Raw genomic sequence first — 23079 nt, 5'->3', positions numbered from 1 at the left:
GTTGAGGGTTGTACAGAATCAGAGGTGCTCCGAGAGGCAGTTGGAAATGTGGGTTTGGGGCTTGGGGGCGCGGGGAGGAGAAGGAAAACAACTGCAGTGAGCAGGAGGGCCTCGCTCTCCCTCCCCCGCGTGCGGCACAAGGTCCTGAGAAGCAGGCAGCACGATCGCAAGCCTGGGTCTGGACACTCTGTCGTCGTGCCAGCTGGTCAGCAGTCTGGGGCCAGTCCCGGCCCCACTCACTCGCCGTGTAACCCGGGCCAGGTAGCTATCTCTCCGTGGAGGTGCTCACAGGGCCGGCCACAGAGGGTGTTGAAGGATTGGGGGAACGAGCCCACGCAGAGCTGTGAGAACAGTGCCCAGCGTGCAAGAGCTCGATTTCTCTGACAGTTGCTTACGGAGCGAGGGTCCGTGGAGTCGGGCCGCATCGAGACGCTGTTGCTTTCATCGTGCACACATGGCTGAAAGCAGACAAGTCTCAGCTGACAGGGAGCGACCTTTGTCATGTGTTTGGCTGTAGCGTGAGCTGCCGTTGTACCACCACTGGATCGTGTCCTCGAAATCAGCCCCCCACCCCAGGTCATGCCGCAGAAATGCATTCTGTGTCCTGGCCTCTGCAGCCAAGTGCCCCGATCTGTCCGTCTTTCCCAGGAGGGACGCTGTCCAGCTTGTCGTGGTCCGTGCACGGCATTCCGTGCCTGGCCAGTCACGGCCACAGTTCAGCCCAGGGCCTGGCCGGCCTTGGGTCAGTCCACCGCGTAGCTGGGACCTCGGAGGAAGGAACGGGAGAGGAAGGAGAAAGAAGGAGGTGATTTCCCTCGGGAAGGGCCATGTGCGTGGCTGGCGCTGGGGTCCCAGGTGAACCCCTATAAGAAGACCTGGTGTTTGCTGTGCCAAGCCTGGCTGGCAGGTTCAAGTTTGTAAGAAGGCCCCTGGGAAGGGGCTGGGCCGTTCTCAGATGGGAAGGCAGTACCCAGGGGTCAGAGAAACCCGAGTTTTACTGTTAGCACCACTGATCACAGACCTCGTGGCCTTGGTGACATTGGGTAGTCACCTTGACTCCCGTGAGCCTCAGTATCCTTATCTGTAAAATGGGGACCATAACACCTGGAGGTCAGGCTTGTCGTGAGGAATGAAGGGCAGATTTCCAGGCACAGTGTCCGGTGGGTTTGTCATCAGCAGATGTGGGGTCTGCACCCCAGTGTCCGGCTGCCAGGAGGTCAGTGGAAGGGCCTGGTAGCCCCAGCAGGGGAGGCTCCAGCCAGAGCCCCCTGTCGGCCCCCTGTTTCAGACCTTTGTGTACACCTAGCGGTCACAAAGCTGGGCTCCAGGGAGGGGCAGGGGGCGCCTGTCCAGGGAAGGGAGATGGAGGGATGTGGGCACAGAGCCCTGTCTGAGCAAACTCTGGGGGAGAAGGCTGGCTTTCTTCCCTCCCTTCTCCCCGTCCCCACTGGACCTCATGCGCTGACCAGATCAGTCCTGATCCCTGGTCTAGGACCCACTGTGCCATTGACCATCCCTGCACGTGACAATTGTTGGCTGCATTGATTGATACAAGTTTTTTACTGTGAAATCATTTTCCATTGCCAAAGAGTTGCAAAGATTGCAGAGAATCCCCAGATAGACCCTTTGACCCTTGCAGGGTCAACAGAACCGCGTACCATTGTCAACGCTAAGAATCCAGCCTCGATCGGTACAATACGCTTAACGAAACCCCGGGCTTTAGATTTAGATTTAATGTTTTGTACGTGCCAGAATCCACACTAGGGTACCGCAGGGCACGGAGCACGCGTTCATTTTTTATTCCTTCGTTCGTATTCCCGCTCACGTGTCTACTTGTTAATACTGCAGTGAACCCCGCGAGCCCACCACCATCCAAGAATTAGAACAGCGCCAATAACATGCCCCCCGCCCCCCCATGCTCACCCTCATCCTGCCCTCCTCTCTCCCAGAACAAATACAGCCGGCTCCCCTTATCCGCGGATTCGTTTCCCGCGTTTCAGCCACCCGCGGTCACTGTGGTTCAGAAGCAGGTGACTGTCCTACTGATAGAGCATCAGAAGACCCGTAGTAGCCTCACGGCACGTCCTGACATCTGCGTCCCTCACCTCACCTCGTTTCCCGCGTAGGCATTTTATCCTCTTACGTCATCACAGGAAGGGGAAGCACATTACAGTTAGGTATTTGCAGAGGGAAATAGACCACATTCACCTGACTTATTACAATACAGTACGTTGTTATAGTTCTGTCTTATCGTTATTGTTGTTCACCTCTTACTGGGCCTCATTTCTAAATTAATCTTTCTCATCGGTATGTATGTATAGAAAAAAACCATCTAACGTATAGAAGGTCGGTCACTGTTCTCAGACTGATTTCTTAAGTGGCTTTATTATGAGTAATATTTGCCGAGACCAAAATTGTTTCCTTTTGCTTGCTTTTTACTTTTTTTTTTTTAAGATTTATTTATTTATTTCAGAGAGGGGTCAGGGAGGGGCAGAGGGAGAAGGCGAGGCAGAATCTCAGGCTTACTCCACGCTGAGCGAGGAGCCCGACTTGGGGCTCGATCTCACGACCCCGAGATGACAACCTGAGTTGCCGAAACCAAGTGTCAGCCGCTTAACTGACTGCGCCACCCAGGCGCCCAGGCGCCCGCTTTTTACTTTTGTAAGCGAGGTGTGTCCTCGCGGGTCAAGTCTGGACTTGCTTTTCTCACTCGGCCTTACGTAAGGCGATAGTGACGTGGGACGCTGCGCCGGCTCGCGTCCACTGCTCCGTGCGGTTCCATCGGGCGACAGTGCCACTGTGCTGTCCTTGGCCACTCGGGTGGCTTCCTTGGTTTGCCTTTTAATAAGAGTGCCCTTAGCGCTCTTGACCATATTTCCTTTGGCACATGGAAGAAGTTTCTCTGGGGTGTGTGAGAGCGGGCACGGGAGTGAGACTGTCCACCCCACTGTCATGCATGTGTGGCCTCTCTGAGCCTCAGTTTCTCCACCTCTAAAACCAGTGACGGAATTCCTGCTGCATCTGCGTGCCGGGCCGAGTGGGGCTGTAAAGGTGAAGCTGAGCGTACCTTCTCGTTTTCGTGAAGGTCCAGAGCCAGGAAAGGGAGGTGTGCAAGCTTCAGAGCCCGAGCAGGGGACGTGGGGGGCAGCTGTCCCATCAAAGTGGGGTCCCCCGTTCTCTTGAGGGTCTGAGTGATGCGTGGATCACCCAGGCCTGGCAGAGAGGAGGGGTCCCGCGGAAGCGCTGGGAGAGGGGAGGGGGTAATCATCCCCCTGCAAGCAGCCCCTCCCTTGCTGTGGGCTCCTCCTGGCCCCTTATGACCTGGTGGTCAGTGCACAGACACCAGTCTGAGCTGCGGACCTCAAGCTGGTGGAGAGAGCCCCCCCCCCCAGCTGCTCAGGGTTCTTGCACTTTGCTCGGGAAGAGGGCTGTGGGGCCACCGCAGGCAGCACCCCGAGCCTGCTGGTTTCTAATTGTGTACCTAGCTTGGCTGTGATTTAATAAGCTTGGTTTCTTTCTTCCCCCGGGCAAAATTCAGTTAATCCTCAGGCTAACAGACAGCAGACGGAGTGACAGAGACCGATAAGCTGGAATGAGCAGGAAGGGGGGCAGAAATGCCGACAGCGTGGGCCTGTCCTGGAAGGGTGTCGCTGCCCAGGGGTGGGGGTGGGGGGGCCCAGGTCACCACTGTGCGGGGGCGGGTGCAGCACTTTCCGGCCGGGCAGATCCTGAGGGGGACCTGTCCTCCTCCCCAGCCCACTCCGCCCCACCATGTGCTACCTAAGAAAGGGGTACTTGATGCATTTTAGTAAATGGCCTGCCCACAGTGGGTACAACAGACCCAGGGGATGGGAGAGAATAAGCCTCCATTATCTGAAGAGTCTCCTATGTGAAGTTTAATTCCCCGAGACTCCAGGATAACGGAAGCATTGGTCTGCTAATTCCGTCAGCGCCAACCTGACTCTGATGGGGGGGGGGCAACTTTTTTTATGTGACATCGTGGGATTCTCCTGGCAGGCCAGGATTCCCATCTGAGGGCTGTGGAAACAGGCCCAAAGAGGTTGAGTGACTTTCCAAACATCACATAGCATTAGGGGTAGAATCAAGATTGCCTTGCAGTCTGCTGAGGAGACCCCCTTTCTCCCTGCCTCATGTAGGCATTCAGGCAGGTACATTGGGGGGACACACACACCACATGGAGCCCTAACTGTGACATCTCCACATGGAGAACATTCTGAAATGTTTGCAAACACAGGTGTCCTTTAGAGCCTGCCTGGGTTCAGGGGAGCCCAGTCCCCCCAGAGTAGGTTTTGGTGACTCAGGCTTCGGAACAGTAAAACCAGCCCCTGGACCATGCCAGGCACTTGGGTCTCACGGCAGCCACACCTGGTCTCCCCTGTTGTGGTAGTGACTTTCCAAACGAGGAAATCCAGTGGTTCGGAGAAAAGGTCACAAGCCAATAACAGGATTTGAACCCAAGCGGTCAGATAGCAGAGTAAACACTCTTAACTCCCGGCCCCAGGGCTGCCCTTCAGACTGGATTTATGGCTGAGGCCCCACACGGCCCCACAGTGACCGCGCTCTCCGCCCCACCCCACCCCGTGTTCTCGGAGGCAGTTTCCTGGTCTTTGTTTTGCCCACAAGCAGACCAGACCCAGAGGGGACGGTTTCCCCAGGGCCTGTCCTGCCCCAGCCCAGGCTGGCGAGGGCAGCAGCTCCCACCGCAGTCCTGGGGGCAGTCCCTGGGGACCGGCAGGCCTGGCCACACCTTCTCCGGATGGTGAATGTGGGACGGTGGTGGAAGGAGCCTGGTTCTGTCAGGAAGGGGTCTCCTGACCTGCCTGAGGCCGACCCAGAGGGCCACCTGGCTGGGCCACCCAGGCCAGCAGGGACAGGCGGGGGCCTCTCCACCTGTGGTTGGCCTTTGCCCACACAGCCCGAGGCGCTGCCTCTGATTTCCTCCGAGCACCCAGATGGGGCAGGGGCTCTCGCCCCTCCAGCTTGCACCAGAATCTGCCCTCACCTATTTCATTCAAAAATGTGCCCTTTGAGAAAGAACAGAACTCCCTTCCTCCAAATGAAATAAAAGCGAAAAAATTTAAAAATTTTAAAAATTTAAAAATTAATCCATAAAAACAGAGGGGGGAGAAGCCAAGAGTTATCCTTTCTGAGGCCTGACGCTGTGCACATAGGAGGGGCTTAATACCCAGCAGCAGCTGGCCCCCACCACGCTCGAGAGGTGTCTGGGACACTTCCCAGTGCCGCCAGCGCCCCTCAGGCCGCCCAGGTCCCACTTTCCTGACATTTCACTTCTCTGACCAGTTCCGATTTTCTGCCCAGGACCCAAGTGTGCTTCCTCCTGGCTGACCCATGGTGTCACTTCTCCCTATTAGCTACAGCCTAATTTGGGGGGGTGCTCTCCCCCCACCCCCAGACCAGGCAGGACTTACCGACTAATATATGTCGAGCACCCACGGGATGCCCGGAGTCCCAACACACAGATGAGGCTGCATCCCATGGGGCCTGGGGCCGTGTGACTGTCACCTCCTCTGGGAAGTCCTCCCTGATTCTCAGCTAGGTTAGGATCCCCCCCATGTGCCCTGCACTGATAGTTATCCAGGCCAGTGGGTCACCAAGCGTGCCTCACCATACCCTGCCTTGGACTGGGGCTGTTTTCTGTACTCTGCTAAATGCCCAGGGGCAGCACCCCATCCAGATGGGATGGTCTTCGTGAAATCTTTGGCCAGGACAAATACCATGTCAGGACAGCGAGCAGAAACACCAAGAGCAGACATCCCATGACCCCCGCATGGCAGGGCTGGCATGAGCCCAGGTTCTATGCCCTTCTGGGGCCTGGGGTGGCCTCTGCCAGGGCAAGGGCCATGTGAGGCGCAGGCCTGCCCTGTCTGTGCCTTTCTCCACCCACACAGCCGCCCAGCCTCAAGGCCAAGGCAGCGTAGGAGAGACACAGCTGCATGCGCAGGAGACGGCCGTGTCCCCAGCCACAGCAACCTCGGCTTACAGGGCCCGTCCTTGAGGGGCTGTGCACTGCCTTTCAACCCAGCCGGCTTTGTGGAGTACGGCTGTGTCCGCCCTGCCCCGGGCTCCGAGGAGACAGAGACTCAGGACGGTGAGCTGATAGGACAAGAGATTTAGAAGAAACATCCCGAAGATCAACCCTTCTTTCTACACACGGGGAAACGGAGATCTCAGGGAACCCAGGGCCCTTGGTCAGACAGATGGACTATTCCTGGCACTTAGCAGCTATGTGGTCTTGGGGAAGTTACTTGACCTCTCTGAGCCTCTGTGTTCTCGGCTGTGGTGAGGGGTGGCCGTGCTTGTGCCCAGGAAAGCTGCCAAACAGAGCATCTGACACTCGCCGATGGGAATCCAGGCCTTCCTTCCCTGTCCTGTGGGTGCTGCCACGTCTGTGCGGATTCCCGGCCACCGGGGCAATGCCTGGTGGCAGGGGAGAGATGGACAGCGTCTGCCACCTCTGGGCTTTGGGTGGCCCTTGGGCCCAGGACTCTGTCAGGTTGTCCACTCAGGACCTGGAGAAGGGTCAGGTCGACTTTTGCCGCTGTGGGGTCCTGAAGACTATCTGTAAGGGCCATGTTGGGGGGGATGTGGGAAGAAGGAAGGCTCTGAGTGGGGCTGAGTTCAGTGTCTTGGCCCGACTGATGGGGCCATTATCTGGGGGACACAGGAGGAGGGGATGCCTGACATCTTGCAGGGTCCCAGGGCCACCCGGTGGCTGGATGGTCATGGTTGAAGAGACATAGGCAGAAACTCTGAGATGGCAGGTCTCGTTCCAGAGGCAGGAGCGTGGGCATGACCGGCACCACACAAGGCACGGCCAGCCATCGGGAAGCCCGGGGCGGCAGGGGAAGGAGCCCCGGGCAGCAGGGGCAGCAGGCAGTGAGGGGGGGCCCCCAGACTGGGGAGGGAGGCTCCTTCCTGGCGGCGGGCGCAGAGACACTGAGCGGCACAGAGCCCAGCCCGCCAGGCGCAGTTCCTGAGTTGGCCTGCAAACTTGAACTGAGTTCTGTGAGATCTTCCAGATTAAAACAGGAGTTGTTTTTCTCCCCAAACCCATTCTGTCTATTCTGCCCCGCATCTCCCAGGCCCTGGCTCCCTGCCTGCTTCCGTTCCACTCCCACCCCGTCTGCTGGAGGCCCAGCCAGCCCAGGGCACCCTTCTGGAACCCCAGCTCCCTCCCCAGCCCAGGGCACGTGCCCGAAGGCCCCTCTGCCCCAGGACCCCCGCCTCCCATTCACACCTTCCACCTCCCCCATTCCCCACATCCCCCAGTCTAGCCCAGGCCCTGTCTCAGGTCTCACCCGGCCCACTGCTCCTTTAGACCGGGGACAGGGGTGAAGGGAGCCCAGGGTCCAACAGCAGGTACCCGCAGAGGTCTGTCCTGGGCCCGGGGTGGGGACAGTGTGCAGCCCTCTTGCTCCCACAGCGTGCCTGTCTCCCTGGTCACGAGCCTCAGGCTCAGGATCTCCCAGGCAGCCGGGGCGAGTTTCTGACAGTCCGGCTCCGTTGAGCCAGCGTCCCTGGCACCACCCCATGCTTCAGCCACAGCCAAGCGGTGACCTTTCACCCTCTGGTGCCCTTGCCTGGGCCAGTTCTTCCCACCCCACCCATCCATCAGAAGCCCCCGCCTGCCTTCCGAGAGCGCACTCACATAGCTTGCTCTCCCAGGGAGCCCGCCCAGATTTGCAGGTGGCGGTGGGCACCCCGACTCCTGCCCCATGTCTCCTGTCGTACTTGCGGGTGGGCGCTGCAGGGGAATTCCTTCCTCCAAGCGGGTTCACCGCCTCCCCCGCCTTAGAGTGCTCCGTGCCCGACACGGGGGGTCTCCTGTACTGGGGAAGCTGTTCAGGGAAGGGGGGGAATGGAAGGATTGATAAACAGACAACCGAGGCCAGAAACAAGGCTTCCTGATGGTAAACGCGGGGGGCGGGGGTTGCCACACGGGAGTCCGTCCAGGGGCCGGCCCGTGCCGACCTTCACGGCCCCCTTGTCTTCCTGTCCTAGATGAAGATGACGCCAACAGACTAGGGGAGAAGGTGATCCTCCGCGAGCAGGTGAAGGAGCTCTTCAATGAGAAATACGGTCAGTGCATGAGGACTAGGGTCTGGGGCCGGGTCTGTGGGGCCAGCCTTCCTTGGCAGCCCCTTCTCCCTCTGCAGCCAGCCTGGCCTCTCCAGGTCCCCACAGCTGGCCTGCCCATGGCTGGTGGCAGCTGACCCCTCACTTCCCCGTCTGAGGAAGGGGAAAGGACCCGTCTGGGGCGCACAGGGCAGTGATGGCGTCAGCATTTCCGCTCCTCCAGAGCTGGGCCGTGCGGCAGAGGCCATGGCTCACGGCCAAGTGCTTGTTTGTACATCTGCCCAACACACTTAGCCGTGAGGACTCCAGGAGAGGGGGTCCGATCCCTGCCATCCTGGGGCTCAGAATCTGGGCAGGGAGGTGGTCACGGAATAGTTAAGGGCCATGCAATGCTAGGTGAAGGCATCCAGGGTGCCAGAGCGGAGCCCAGCTGGGACAAATAATAAGTTTACGGGGCGCCTGGCTGGCTCAGTGGGGGGAGCGTGCAACTCTTGATCTCAAGGTCACAGGTTCGAGCCCCATGGTGGGTGTAGAGAATTACTTAAAGTCTTAAAAATAAAAGAAAATCTTAAAATAATAATAACAATAATATGGTTACAGTCAAGCTTTCTAGATCATTGAGTGCCAAGCTATGCAAGATGCTTTATTTGTGATGAATTTAGTATTATTTCCATTTTGCATTGCAGCAGGGAGACAGACAGTAATAAATATTTTTAAGGAAAATTTCAGAGAGTGATAACGGAGGAGACAAAACAGTAGCAGGATAGGGGTTGCTGGGCCTGGGGGACGGGGCAGGAAGGCCCCTGGGAGGAGGGACGCGTGTTAGCTGATACTCAATACTCAAATGTCAGGAGGGGACACACATTCCAGGAAAAGCTCGCCAGACGGCGGGGACAGCTGGGTGATTGGGGACCAGCAAGGAGGCCAGAGAGCCTTGAGTAAGGAGCTGGGGTGGGGGGGGCTCCCCGATGCACAGGGAGGGGTGGGCAGCCTAACGAGGAGTTGGGGTTTCATTCTGAGCATGAGAAGCAACTCTGCTGGTGGTTGGTGAGGTCGTCTCTTTCACTTGTCATCGTGAAATCAAAATTCAAACACAGACCAAAGCGAGGGGACGGCCTTCGTGACCCAGCACGTCACCCAGAGCCAGCCCCTGTGATCACCAGCATTTTGCCAGTCTGACTTCTGCGTCCACGTACACGCTTCCGAAGTTTTGAAAACACACCAAGACACCCTGTCCTATCATCCACAAATAATTTAAGAAAGGACTTTGTCGTTTTTCTTCCGTAATAGATCTTAAGCAGATGTCACATCTTCGTTGATCAGTTCCTGGTACGCACTCTTAACGTCACACCAGGCGTGCATGAGAGTGCCTGTTCTATTGTCAGCCCTGGGTGTTAGATTTACAGTTTTACTATGTGGATTTAAAAAAAAAAAAAAGTGTGTGTGTACTGATTTTTCAGCTTTGTAGTATGGTGGCCTCGGAGCTGGACCACGCCAGGATCCAGCCCTTTCCCCGGAGGGCGTGGCCTCTCACAGGAGACATCTTCCCCTTGCGCTGACCCACTGTGTCTTGTAGGTGAGGCCCTGGGCCTCAACCGGCCTGTGCTGGTCCCTTACAAACTGATCCGGGACAGCCCGGACGCCGTGGAGGTCACGGGCCTGCCCGACGACATCCCTTTCCGGAACCCCAACACGTATGACATCCACCGGCTGGAGAAGATCCTGAAGGCCCGAGAGCACGTCCGCATGGTCATCATCAACCAGCTCCAGTGAGTGCCCCCAGCACGCAGGGCCAGGCGGGCAGAGTGGGCCAGGGCCATGGGGAAGGGGACTGCTTGCACCCCGTGGGGAAATGCCCAAAGCAGGCCCAGCCAGGAGACAAGAACGGAGACAGACAGACAGACGCCTCTTACTTGCCCGGAATCCAGGAGACAGCTTAACGCTCTCATCTTCAGCATAAGGAAACCGATACCCAGGGCGAGGAAAGGGCGGGTGTAAGTCATGGTGGGTCAGCTGGGAGGCAAACGGAGCTCTCTAGTCCATCCAGGTCACTGTAACCCGATACTACAGACCAGAAGGCTTAGAAACAGCACACATTTACTTCTCACAGTCCCGGGGGCTGAGAAGTCCAAGAGCAAGGTGGTGGCAGATTCAGGGTCTGCTGAGGACCCACTTCCTCGTTTCCAGATGACCATCTTCTCGGGGCGCCTGGGTGGCTCAGTCAGTTAAGCGTAGGACAGATGTGAACTAGACTTATCGTGGTGATCATTTCACAATATATACAACTATGGAATCATTATGTTGAACACCTGAAACGAATATGATATAATATGTCAATTATACCTCGATAAAGGGGCGCCTGGGCGTCTCAGTCCATTAAGCATCTGCCTTCGGCTCAGGTCAAAATCTCAGGGTCCCGGGATCGAGCCCCATGCGGGCTCCCAGCTCAGCGGGGAGCCTGCTTCTCCCTCTCCCCCTGCGCCTTCCTCTGCTTGTGCTGTCTCCCTGTCTCACTCTCAAATAAATCAATGAATAAAATCTTTTTAAAAAGGTATACCCCAATAAAAAGAGAATCCACACAGCAAACTTGGGAAACAGGAAAAGGGAGAAAACAAGAAGGTAACCGTAACTGTAGCTGTCTGTCCTCTTCAGGACTAGCACCGTGCTGCCTTCGTTTCTAACTTTTTCCCTGTGCGCGTTCTAGATGTTTTATTTTTTATTTTTAAGATTTTATTTATTTATTCAACAGAGAGAGAGACAGCCAGCGAGAGAGGGAACACAAGCAGGGGGAGTGGGAGAGGAAGAAGCAGAGCAGGGAGCCCAATGTGGGGCTCGATCCCAGAACGCCGGGATCACGCCCTGAGCTGAAGGCAGACGCTTAACGACTGAGCCACCCAGGCGCCCCTACCCTAGATGTTTTAAATTTTTTTCTAAGATTTTATTTATTTATTTGAGAGAAAGAGAGAGCGCGCCGGGGGGTGGCAAGAAAGGGTCTCAAGAAGACTGTGCTAGACGTGGAGCCCGACGCGGGGCCTGGTCTCACAACCCTGAGATCACGACCTGAGCCTAAACCAAGAGTTGGCCGCTTAACCGACTGTGCCACCCAGGTGCCCCGAGCTATTCTAAAATTAAAATATTTGTATATGTCCCAAAAAAATGAAATGATTCCAAAGGGTTTCAAATAAAAAGTATTTTCCCTCCCAGCTACCGTCCACCCCCTGAGGTAACTCCTTTACAGTGCAAGAAACCACAGCAAAAAACGCCCACCTCACCCCCTATCTGTAGGTATATATATATGTCTATACCTCCCAGAAAGAACCGCCAAAGACATCCTGGAACTTTCCTTCCCCATTTCCACGTTTCTTCTAATGTCTATTAGATTTTTATTTGTGGCTAATGAAACTGAGATCATTACAGTGTTTATCTATAGATGGTAAATAAAGCTTGCTGTTTCCGGTCTGGCTGTCTTGTACACGCTGGAACGTTATCCATGTCCCTGAGGAGTCCCCTTAGTGACTGACCAGTCATCTGATTACATGGACCATAATGTCCTGGACTGATGGACATTTAGGCTGCATCTCATTTGGGAGGGGCATTCATATAAATAACGCTAAAAGTAAAAATAAAATAAAAATTAACAGATATATAAAAAAAATAATACTGTGACGAATATCCACTTCCATAAATGTAGACACACACTTTTTTTTTAAGTTTATTGATTTAAGTAATCTCTACACCCAGCCGGGGGCTCGAACTCACGACCCCGAGATCAAGAGCCGCATGCTCTACCAACTGAGCCAGCTGGGGACCCCTAGGCACACATTTCTGATCACTTGGTCAGACGACACCCTCGATTTCTAGACCAGGAAACCGGGCCCCAGGGGGCGATTGGCCTGGCAGGACGACACTGCCTAGTCTGGGGGAATGCTCACCATTTCCATCCGGGTCTTACTCACGCTCCAGTGGCCGTGGCAGCATCTCCTCTCGTGAGAGCTGTCGCCCATTTTCAGGGGGGAGGTGGGAAGGAAGAGGGGAAAGCCCATTTTTCTAACTGCCACCTCATTTCTTTCTCTTTTAGACCTTTTGCAGAAATCTGCAATGACGCCAAGGTGCCAGGTAAGGCGGAGGCTGAAAAAGCCACCTCTCTGCCTCTCGGGGACCAGGGTCTGTGGGCAGATCCTGTCCAGGTGGCTTGCAGTCCGTAGCTGACCACCCAGAGGGGGTATAGTGCCCTCCGCCCAGTGGATCCACAGGGAACCTGCGGGTGCCCGCCAGAGGGGGCCCTGCCGCAGCACAGCTGAGCGGGTCACATCAGCCCGAGATGACGAGGGGCAGGCTGGAGCCAGGAGGAGAGGACAGCCAGTGGGATCCTGGAAGCCACCTGCGGAGGAGAGGGACGCTGTGTGACCAGCGGGGGAGGCAGGCCACATGGCCGAGACCGGCTGGGGGTGGGGGTGGGGTGGGGGGAGGGCCCACCTGCGCCAGACACTGTCTCTTGGAACCCTTGAGTGCACAGGAAGCTGGGAGACCGTCTGGTACGATGGTTCTGCCGGAGAAGGTGCACTGTAGGAATCGGGGAATGTTCCCCGGGGTGACTGGGAGGCGTGCCGCTGATTACAATACAGGGATCTAGTCCCAACCACGTTGTGCAGCTGGGAAGCTGAGGCCCAGAGAGGGAAAGGGGCTCGGCAGGGCCTCGTGCGGGGTCGATGGCCACCTCAAGCCATCCGTCTGAACTGCCGGCCCAGCAGGTGCTCAGTGGGGACCGTGACGGGCCCCCATCCTGGCCTGAGACCCGAGGCCCCAACTCCAGCTGGGTCCAGGTCCCCCTGGCATGCCACGGCCTACGGTGGCACAGCCCAGCCAGGAGCCACCTCCCTGTGTCCTGCGCTGATCGCAGCGGCCAGGCGTGGCACCAGATTCGAGGGTAGGGACGTGACGGGTTTGGGAGCTGCTCCCAGGTCGAAGGCAGAGATGCGGAAGTCCCTGCCGAGGCCTCAGGAGGAGAGTTTAGGAGAAATGCTCAGAGGGCAGATGTCATGACTTGCATCCATACTCCACCCCCCCCCCAACACCATCTTTAGGGTCTTACAGTGACTCCAGGCTGGCCGTGACCCTGGGCCAGCACCTCTGCCTTCCTGTTCAGATCCTTTTTCTCTGGCCCATTCCCTGAGCTCCTTCTGCCCCCAGAATCTTCTGTTTCCCAGGATGTCTGTTTATGCCATAGTCACAGACCCCCAGCCTCTGATTTGTCTTCACCAACTAGACAAACAGCCAGCTCTCATGCCATGTTATTACGACCCTCTGGTTTCTACTCAGTGACCTGGCTGCTCAGTCAGGCACCAAACCCTTCTTGTGTGACGCACGGTTGCAAATCTCTTTTCTAAGTCTCATACATTCCCATCAATTTAATTCTGTAGCAGCAGGACCCCAGCTGAGTCCTGCCTTTGCTGGGCTGGGTGCTGGGCTCTTTCATACACATAATCTCCTTTGACTCTCACATCACACAGTTTTCCCTATTTGGCTCAGAGAGGTTAATCGATTTGCCCAGGGTCACACAGCTAGGGTTGGCAGTAATGGGAATTGGAATCTGGGACTTCTGACTAAACCAGAGTCTCTTTCCCCGGGGACGCTGCCTGCTGTGAACCGTCATTTGTCACAGCATTCTTGGGTCAGGGTCATCACACACCCACAGTTAACAGTTCTCGGTTGCTGAGTATTTCTGGGGGCCCAGGCATATTACCCACCGGAGCCTCCTGCGGGGTCTCACTCACATTTCACTGGCGAGGAAATGAAGGCACAATGCCAAGTGACTTGAAGTGACTCTCCAGGGCCCGAGGCCGAGCCCTTCACTGCGGGATGCCGGGCGCTGGGAGTTCTGGGGAGGCCAGCCCCCACAGGCTGGATGGTCTGGGGATGGAATAAGGAGGACCTGGGCCTGAACGGAACCCGCTCAGGAGGCATACCGGGGGAGGAGGCTCGTGTTAGCAAAGGCAGGCAGGTGAGCCACGGGGCTGTGGGGCCTGGTTAAGGATGGAGGGATGGGGGGTGGTCTGGGGGTTCTGGAGCCTTGAATGCCGAGAAGGGGGCTTGAAACCTGAAAACAAAAGCCTTCTCCAAAGGGGTTCAAAGCCGAGACCCAGCAGCCCCGGCATGTGGTGTCCGCAACCTTTTCTCCCACCAGCCAAAGACAGCAGCATTCCCAAGCGCAAGAGAAAGCGGGTCTCTGAAGGGAACTCCTTCTCCTCCTCCTCCTCGTCTTCCTCCTCCTCGTCCTCTAACCCGGAGTCCGTGGCGTCCACCAACCAGATCTCACTCGTGGTAAAGTTGCACAGATCCGGACCTGACCACTCGGCTGTCTGGCCTTCACCCCGCACGCGGGCAGAGCCGTCTACTCTGGGGCGTGGGTTTGGGGTGCAGGGAGGCACTGGGCTCTGAGTGGGGCTCCTCAGCCTCAGGGTTGCAGACACGTCTGCCTGATCTACTCAAGAGACAGTCCAACCCTGTCATTGGCTGCTCACGCACCCCCCACCCCCCAGCAGGAAGTCACACCCGCGCTGGGCAGGTGGGCAAGCGGGAGCCCGGGAGAGGGTCGGGACTCCCCTGGGCAGTGCCAGAGCAGGACCCGGAGCAGACCCTCGGTTCCCGGGCTGTCAGAGGCTAGGTTAATCTCTGCGCTCACATCACGGGCTCCGGGCCTCACCACAGCCCTGTGAGTGTAGGTGTTACCCGCAGGGTGTGGAGCAGAGAAACGGGTCAGCGGCTGGGTGACTGGCCTCCCTGTGCTCAGTGGTGGATGGAAGGCGCACCTGCAGCCTCCTGTCCGGCCACGTGGTTGGCTTGGGTTCTCTCCCATCCAAGAGGAAAACCTCATGCAGGACACACACACTTGACCGTTCTTTCTGACTTCAAAATATCAGCTTTGAAATCTTGAGTCCAGTGGGGAGAATATTGGAGCACATTTGGAAATGATTTGGGGATTTATCATTTGACCGTGCCTCCCTTTAACCCCTTCCTGGAAAAAAAAACCCTTCCTCCCCAGCTAGGAGTGCCTACACAGGGTCGCTAGCTCTTCCCACACCCAAGAGCCTTGCGGAAGTGTGGAAGGCCTTGTGGGCCAGGCAGAGGTGGCCTGGAGGGAAGGGGACAGACTCTTTGGGGCATAAGGCCCGGAGGGGGCTGAGTCTGTGGGGGTGACCACCTGTTCTGAGCTACTCTGCAGTCCCGTCTGGTCTACATGAATAGCTCCCGGGATACAGGTGGGAACAGGTCAGAAGCCCCCAGCCCAGGTTCCATGGTCACTGATGAACTGCGTGACCTTGGACAGGTCACGGCCCCTCTCTGGACCTTCAGCTGCCTGAAAATGAATAGCGTCTGAGAAGGCCCTTCGGAAAACAGAGCTAAGCGGTCTGGTGGTCTTTCCATGTCACCTGGAGTCCTAACCCAGACCATTTGTCCCCCTCTCTCTAGCAATGGCCAATGTACATGGTGGACTATGCCGGCCTGAACGTGCAGCTCCCGGGACCTCTGAATTACTAGACCTCACTGCTGAATCAGGACCTCACTCAGAAAGACTAAAGGAAATGTAATTTATGTACAAAGTGTATATTCGGATATGTATCAATGCCTTTTAGTTTTTCCAATGATTTTTACACTATATTCCTGCCACCAAGGCCTTTTTAAATAAGTAAAAAAAAAAAAAAAAAAAAAAGCATTGCACTTGCTCATAACTTCTGCGTATTCTCGTTTGGAATTACAAATGCAGCTGTCACTGGGATGAGGTCAGGAAACCCGGCTCAGACGGCCTGCCAAGGTCCCCCTTCCTTTGCCAGAACAGAGGCGGTGTCCCTGACCGCTGGGCCCTGGTGTCTAGGGACAGACTTCTCTCATTTCTCTGCTGCTGGGGCCGCGTGGCCTCCGGATAGGTGTCGCGGAAGGCCAGGTGGCGGACTGAGCCCTGGCCTCGGAGTGCATAGGGTAGAAGGGGACTGTCTCGGTGAGTAACAAGGGTTAAATATCTTCATCAAGCCTGGAATCTCCATGGCTGGAGAGAAGGCACCTTGACGAAGGGGCTCTGGGTTGGACCCGGAGGGGTGGGGGGATTTTTGACAGAGCTCAGGGGCATCTGAGCAGAGTGATGGTCACAGCTGTGTCTCAGCAAGGCCACTTTGGTGGTAGGTAAGATGAAGAAGGGGTAAGACTGAAGGCAGGAGGACAGGTCAAAAGGACCTGACGGTGGGCAGTGGCCTGTTCACTCAGGGTGGGCAAGGCAGGGTGCCCTGGGAGCACAAGGCAGGGCGACCTCACCCAGCGCCGAATCTAGAACTATCTCTGATGTGGAGACTCGGGAAGAGCACGGTTGGGGTTGGCAGGACAAAGCGGGATGGGTAGGACAGGATGGTGATCTAGGACAGCCGCTTGTGCCAAGGCTGGGAGGCTGCCCAAGACCTTGGGCGTTCCAGGAGCAGGGAGTGGGGGCTGGAGGTGAGATGAGGGCTGGGTGGGGAGGCTCAGCGAGCTGTGCCCTGAGCAGGGAGCCGAGCTGAACAGGTGAGTGGGGCAGAGATGCAGCCTGGGTTCTTTGGGCTGAACTGTGCACCCCGGGGGCCAGCCTTCCATCCCTTTTTTCACCGGCCTTGAGGAGGTGTGGAAGGCCTTGTGGGCCAGCCCGAGGCGGCCTGGAGGGAGCACGGAGCCACCACCCGATCTGCATTACAGAAGGGCGCGCCTTGCAGAGGGGGGTGCGGGGGGGGGGGGGGAACCATCCGGGCGGGAAGGAGAAGCTGGGAGACCACACGGGAGGCCCCTGTGGTTGTTCCAGGAAGAGCTGGCCCGCATTCCAGCCAGGTGGAGAATAACAAGGAGGTCAGCCAACAGGACTTGGAAGTCAATTGGACAGGAGCGCTGGGGCATGGAGGGGTCACGGTGACCACGGGGTCTAGCCAAGGGCCAGAAGCAGACCTAGGACTCCGAGGAGCTGAGTCCTGACTCAGCTAATTACACGATCAAAACAGGCCAGGAGCTTCTGCCAAGCCGTGGGGTCAGCGCGGTGCCCAGAGCCGGGAGGGAAGGCCCCAGCCCAGCCTTCCGGACTCCGCTTCCTCCTGGAAAGATGCAAGAAGCCAGAAACCACAAGGTTGGCACACCGCGCCCAAACTGTTCCTCTGTCTGCTGCTGCCACCGCCTCCCTCCCCCATCCCAGTGGCCCCGCGACCCACCAGGGCCCGCCACCCCACCCGCACACCCCTGCGCCTTTCTCTCCAGGATAAGGGCTGGGGCGCCCCCCACATTCAACCACCACCCTCAAGGCAGAAACTCTGAAGTTGAAGACAATCTGGCAGCTGCCACCTGGCCTTCAGCCTCCACTCCTGGAAGCCAAGCTCCCCCATCTAATCCCGTCTCCCCGGATTAGACGCCTCGGGTGCTTTTCCTGCCCCCCAGCACTGAGTGCAAACGTCTCGGTCCGGCGCTCCGGTCTCTTCCCCCCTCTCCCCTCCCCTGCCTCTCCCCCCACCGTCTGTCCCCTTCCTTCCCCACCGCCGCCACCGAACCGGAGCGGCTGCCGCCCGGGACCCCGCCTCCCCCGGCCCGGCGCACCGCGCGCCCCCGCAGCCCGCCCCGGACCGGCGGGCGCCTCTCGGTCGCCTAGAGACGAGCCGCCGCCCCCGCCCAGACCCGAGGCCGCGGCCGGAAGTGGCTCCTGCCCGGCGGGCGGCTGCGCGGGAGGCGGGGCGCCCGGGGAGGGCCCGGGAACCCCGGCGCTGCGGCTTGCTGAGCCTCCGCCATCTGCTCGCGCTCCGGCTGTGCAGACGCGTGCAATGAAGCCGGTGGTGCAGCAAAGCCTCGCGCCTTGGGGCCCCACCCCATTGCACGAAAGCAGAAGGGGGACCCCCCCCCCCACACACACACACCCAAGGCAAAGCCCTTGAACCAAGAGGTGGCCTGTGTCCGTTCCACGCTCTGTGTCGGGAGCTCTGCGCTCTGAATGGTGTGTCCGGGAGCTCTACGCTCTGAATGGTGTGTCCGGGCCGAGGGCAGAGAGCGCATTTTGGGGGGGGGGGGCGCTGGGCGCCCGCCCCCCTCACTTTGCCCGCGGTGCCCGCCAGCCCGGATCCGATGGGGATGCCTTCCTATTTCCCGCAGGCAGGCCTGCTTCCTGTAGAAGAGCCCAGATGCTGTTTATGCAACCTCTCCAGAATTTCAGTGTACTGTACTTTTTAAAGTGATTTGATTCAAAGCACTCATTCTTTAATTAAAGTTCATTTAGCTGCCATCTGTCTGGGTTCAAAATGGCTTCGTGTTTTGCAACTCTAAATGAGGATTGTTATTGGATTTGTAAACACAGCCACCAAAAAGAAAAAAGAAAAAAATCACAAAACATTTTCAAAAGTAATAAATGAGGAATGTGCCGAAGGAGTGTTAGGAGCTGCATCTTAAACATTCTAATTGCTGGGGAATGTATTCTGGTGGGTACATAATCATTTTATATACAAATCTTTGTACGAAAATCTGGTATCAGTGAAAAGATCAAGATTATAGAAAATGCCGGAATTATATCTGACTGAAAACAGTAATAAAGCAATAATCAGCGCAGGGACAAAGCTAGGGTGAGGCGGGAGGGGAGGCAAGAGAGAGGAGGCGAAGGAGGGGCCGCTTGCAGGCACCTGCTCCCCTGCAGCCACCCTCCCTCACCGCCCAGGTGCGGCCCTTCTGCAAAAAAGAAGAGGGTGATTCTGAGCTCCTGCGTCAGGGTCTTCTTTTAAAGAGTCAAAACTTCATGGGGTGCCTGGCTGGCTCAGTCCCTAGAGCATGTGACTCTTGACCTCAGGGTTGTGAGTTCAAGCCCCGTGTTGGGCATAGGGACTACATAAAAATACATTTATTTGTTTTAAAGGTTTGTTTATTTTAGAGAGACAGAGCACATGTGGGAGGGACAGCAGGAGAGGGAGGGAGAATGTCAAGCAGACTCCGCTCGGAGCACGGAGCCTGATGTGGCTCCAACCTGAGATCAGGACCGAAGCTGAAACCAAGAGTCAGGCGCTTACCCCGCTGCACCACCCAGGCGCCCCCCAAATAAAACTAAACTGAGCCCCATGATGCAGAGTCTCCTCCTGTCCACCTAGCCCTGTCAGAGAAGAGGAGGAAAGATGGAGAGGAAAAGTAGCCTTTTTTTTTTTTTTTAATGCTTCCTGTAGTGGCCCAGTGAAAGGTCTTTGGAAAAATTCTAATGATTTTTCAGTGGGGAAACTGAGGCACAAGGTCAGTGGACGAGCAGGGCTGGAGGCCCTGTGAGTCTCAGGGAAGGAAGCTCTCAGGATGCCCCGCTCTTGTCGGCAATGTCCTGGGTGATGTCTGAGGATACCAAGTGGGGATGTGGGAAGAAGCTGGTGTGTGCATTAAAACAGGACCCAAGGGGCACCTGGGGGGCTCCGTTGGTTAAGCATCTGCCTTCGGCTCAGGTCATGATCGCAGGGTCCTGGGATCGAGTCCCATCCCAGGACCCTGAGCCTGCTTCTCCCTCTCCCTCTGCCGCTCCCCCTGCTTGTGCTCTCTCTTGTGCTCTCACTCTCTCTCTCAAATAAATAAATAAGTTCTTTTAAAACATAAAAATAAAACAGGACCCTATGACCCTGTATGATCTGGCCTCTGCCTGTGCTCCTCAGAGGTCACTTTCAGGGCTATCTGCATATGGCGTTTGGGGGAGGCGCCCTTCCTCCATTTCCTCAAAACGGCTTCTCTTCCTTCCCAACTCTGAACAGCACTTCTTTCCTGTTTTACCTTTCACTGAAATGTGTGCTCCTCAAAGAGGCCTTTCCAGAACACCCAGTCTAAAGCAGATGCCCCCCGCCCCATAATTTTTAAGTTTCATCTCCTTTTTATAGAGTCACATTATTACTGCCATGTGTCCTACTTTATTTTCTGGGCAGTCATTTTCTGGCCGTCTTCCCCACTTTAAGCTTTATGATGGCAGAGATGGTGTCACCGTCGTACCCTAGTACCCCAGAGCCCGGGACAGGCGTTCTGCTCCCTGGGAGCCACGTGGATCACACTCACCTCTCCCGGGAGCAGAACCTGCATGATCCCTTAGCTCTAAGTCCTCCTCCCAGTCATCTTGCCCCCCGCCTTGCCTCCACCCCCAGAATCCACTATGGGGAAACCACGACAGGTGCCTCTGCGGGTTCTTCCCCCATGAATGCTTGCCTTGTTTATTTCCAGTCAAGTGTTTGGACTCCAGAGGCCGTAGCTTTCACACCCATGTCCCTGAAAGAGCCCTCCTGATGCAGGTGATGGGATTCAGGAGAAATGCTGGGAACCAGCAGAGGCAGACCAGGCCACACGAAGGGGCCCCAAAAGCCCTCTGCCTTGCTCACACTTTTGCGGAGTATGGTCAAAACACTACTATCGACCAAATGTTGACAATGTCACAGCCATTAGGCAAGATTTTGTATACACTGTGAATCCTCACAGCCGTGCAAAGTAAACAGCGTTTCTGCCTTCCCCAGATGAAGCAGCTGAGGGGGAGAAAGACCAAGGGCTAGATCCGGGGTCACACAACCCGGAAAAACTCAGCACTAAGCCAGGAATCAAAGCAAAGGCTCAAGGGGCGCCTGGCTGGCTCAGCCAGAGGAGCGTGCGATTCTCGATCTCCAGGTTGTAAGTTCAAGCCCCACGGTGGGTGTAGCGAATACTTAAATAAAGGAAGAAATAAACTTGCGGGAGGCGGGGGTTAAAAAAAAAAAAAAAAAGCAAAGATTCAAGCCACCAAGTCCACCCCACGGTGGATCCTGTACCCAACTGCCCTTCCCGGTGGGGATGGGAAAGCAGGGGGCACCTTCAGGCTGGGGGAAGCTTCTCTTCCGGTTTTCCCCTTGTTTAAAGAACACAGGTACGTTTGAAAAGGAAGAAATGAGTGGGAGCTAGCTCAGGCTTGCTCGGAGCAGAGACCACAGGAAAGAGCCATCAACAGGAGGCCACAGCTAGAAGGACCAGAGGAACACACTCATACACACATACACGCATACACACAGCCACACGCTCACACATACAGTCATTCTCGAGATACACACACGTACACACAATACACAATCACAGTCACCCACACAGTCACACTCCTGCATATACTCACACACACTCATGCATGCACATGTACACACTCACAAAAACAATCACACACAGTCACACTCACCCACACACGCGCACTCATAGTCACATTCCCACACTCAGACATATACAGTCACACACACACTCACGCACATACACATACACACAAGACACAGTCACACTCACGCTGGCCCATGCACACGTGTATGTACAGTCTCACACACTCACACACACTCATGCACACTTAAAAACTTGTTCATTAGAGGAGGTGTCACAATCCCAACTGCAGTGTAGTGCTTAGCTTGCGGATATTCAGAAATTGGCTTCTGAGAAAAGAAAATCGAGGAGCCAAGCTCAGCCACAGCTCTGAGCATGCGCCGTTCCTGCTAATGCCTGCCTCTTCCGGCCTCTGCTGCCCCAGGAGGAAAGCCACAGGCCTCCCCTGGCATCCAAGGGCCTGCCACCAACACCTTCTGTATCTCCCCGTGTGCCTTGGGCTCCAGACTGTGTGCCTTGAGCTCCAGACAAACCCTGTCCTTGCTGTTCTCAGAACATTCTAGAGCCTCTCATACCCCACACCTCTGCCCAGGCCTTCTGTCTCACAGGTCCTTCCCCTTTCCTTTGCTTGACAGGGGTCTGCCCTGCCTTATGCTCCAGCAGAAAGACCCTCCGGACGCTGTCCCAACACAGCAGGTGTTTTCAGACCTCAGGTGCTCTCAACACCCTGTGCCATCGTCCCCTGAAAAAGATATTGAACACCGCGCCTGAAACACAAGCTCCTAATATCTCTTAAGTATCCCCCAGCAAGAAGAATGTTCTTTTGTTCTCGGTAGCCTTGCACATGTCATGCTACAAAGTCTCTGAGATACAGGCCTTCCTTGCTCAGGAAATCTGCCATTCTTTTTTACGGCTGATTAATACTTCATTATATATACATATCACCTTTTCATTTTTTTCTTTTTTTTTTTTTTTTAAGATTTTATTTATTTATTTGCCAGAGAGAGGGAGAGCATAAGCAGGGGGAACAGCAGGCAGAGGGAGAAGCAGGCTCCCCACCGAGCAAGGAGCCGGATGTGGGACTCGATCCCAGGACCCTGAGATCATGACCTGAGCCAAAGGCATACGTTTAACAGACTGAGCCACCCTGGCGTCCCTAAACATGGCTTTCTTGACCTAAGATAAGTCATTTTAGCGCCCACCACCCCTAACCCCTACCATTTTATGATCTGTGCCTGACCGGCCCTATTTGCCCAAAGCATATTTCTTGCAGAACTTCCGGGACTATCTAGCAAATTGCAGAAGAATAGGCTTCAGCAGATACTGATTTTTAAGGGAACAAAAGAATGTAAGAACAAACAGCCACTGTCAGACCAGGAGATAGCCTAATCAGATCAGGGACAATAAATCAGTGGTAAAGCTCCCAGGGCTGATTCAAAAGGAAAGATTGACCTGACACACATTCTTGACTTATCTTTACCAGATGAAAACTCAAACGGAGGCATGGAATTGGTGATGCCGATCCTTGCTGGCCCTCAAGCCTTCGCTCGACCTGGACAGACAGATCACCTTAAGATGACTTTTGTCCCCAGTTCCGTGCTGAATCCCCCACTGCACAAGCCTCTTTGTGAATCTGTATACAGCCTTAGCTGAAAACTTCCCAGTTCTGTGGTTCAAAGAGATGCCACTTTGGGAAATGGCCCCAGGGTCCTTCACTTGTTGCGGGCAAAATCCTTCCTTTCCGTATTCTTTGCCTCGGTTGTGTCTTTTGGCTTCGACACCCACCAAAAGGCAAACCCAGTTACGGGTAACTCTAGGGTTAGCTGTTATAAAAAATTAAATTAAATTAAAAGAAAAGAAAAG

At 55.8% G+C, this 23079-nt stretch overlaps 1 protein-coding gene and 1 long non-coding RNA gene across 4 annotated transcripts in view; one reads left to right on the top strand and one right to left on the bottom strand.

Moving 5' to 3' along the window:
• GTF2IRD1 (GTF2I repeat domain containing 1) overlaps positions 1–15829 on the top strand; it is a 103555-nt gene extending 87726 nt beyond the window's left edge. For 2 of the 3 annotated variants that reach the window (XM_044390183.3, XM_044390184.3), the window contains 5 exons: positions 8044–8121; positions 9695–9887; positions 12197–12234; positions 14303–14439; positions 15589–15829. In XM_044390183.3, coding sequence (XP_044246118.1) covers positions 8044–8121; positions 9695–9887; positions 12197–12234; positions 14303–14439; positions 15589–15657 — 515 coding nt within the window. In that variant the 3' untranslated portion in view covers positions 15658–15829. The other variant, XM_044390182.3, reaches the window with a different exon arrangement.
• The window catches only part of LOC130544190 (uncharacterized), a 45786-nt gene continuing 31437 nt past the window's right edge, over positions 8731–23079 (bottom strand). The window contains exon 2 of the long non-coding RNA XR_008960260.1: positions 8731–10427. This is a non-coding gene — a long non-coding RNA (uncharacterized LOC130544190). The remainder of the gene's footprint in view (positions 10428–23079) is intronic.

Source organism: Ursus arctos, unplaced genomic scaffold (assembly GCF_023065955.2).
Source record: "Ursus arctos isolate Adak ecotype North America unplaced genomic scaffold, UrsArc2.0 scaffold_2, whole genome shotgun sequence".
NCBI classification, from domain to species: Eukaryota; Metazoa; Chordata; class Mammalia; order Carnivora; family Ursidae; genus Ursus; species Ursus arctos.
The sequence above is the reverse complement of the archived record's forward strand: the minus strand, read 5'-3'. Positions and strand labels throughout refer to the sequence as shown.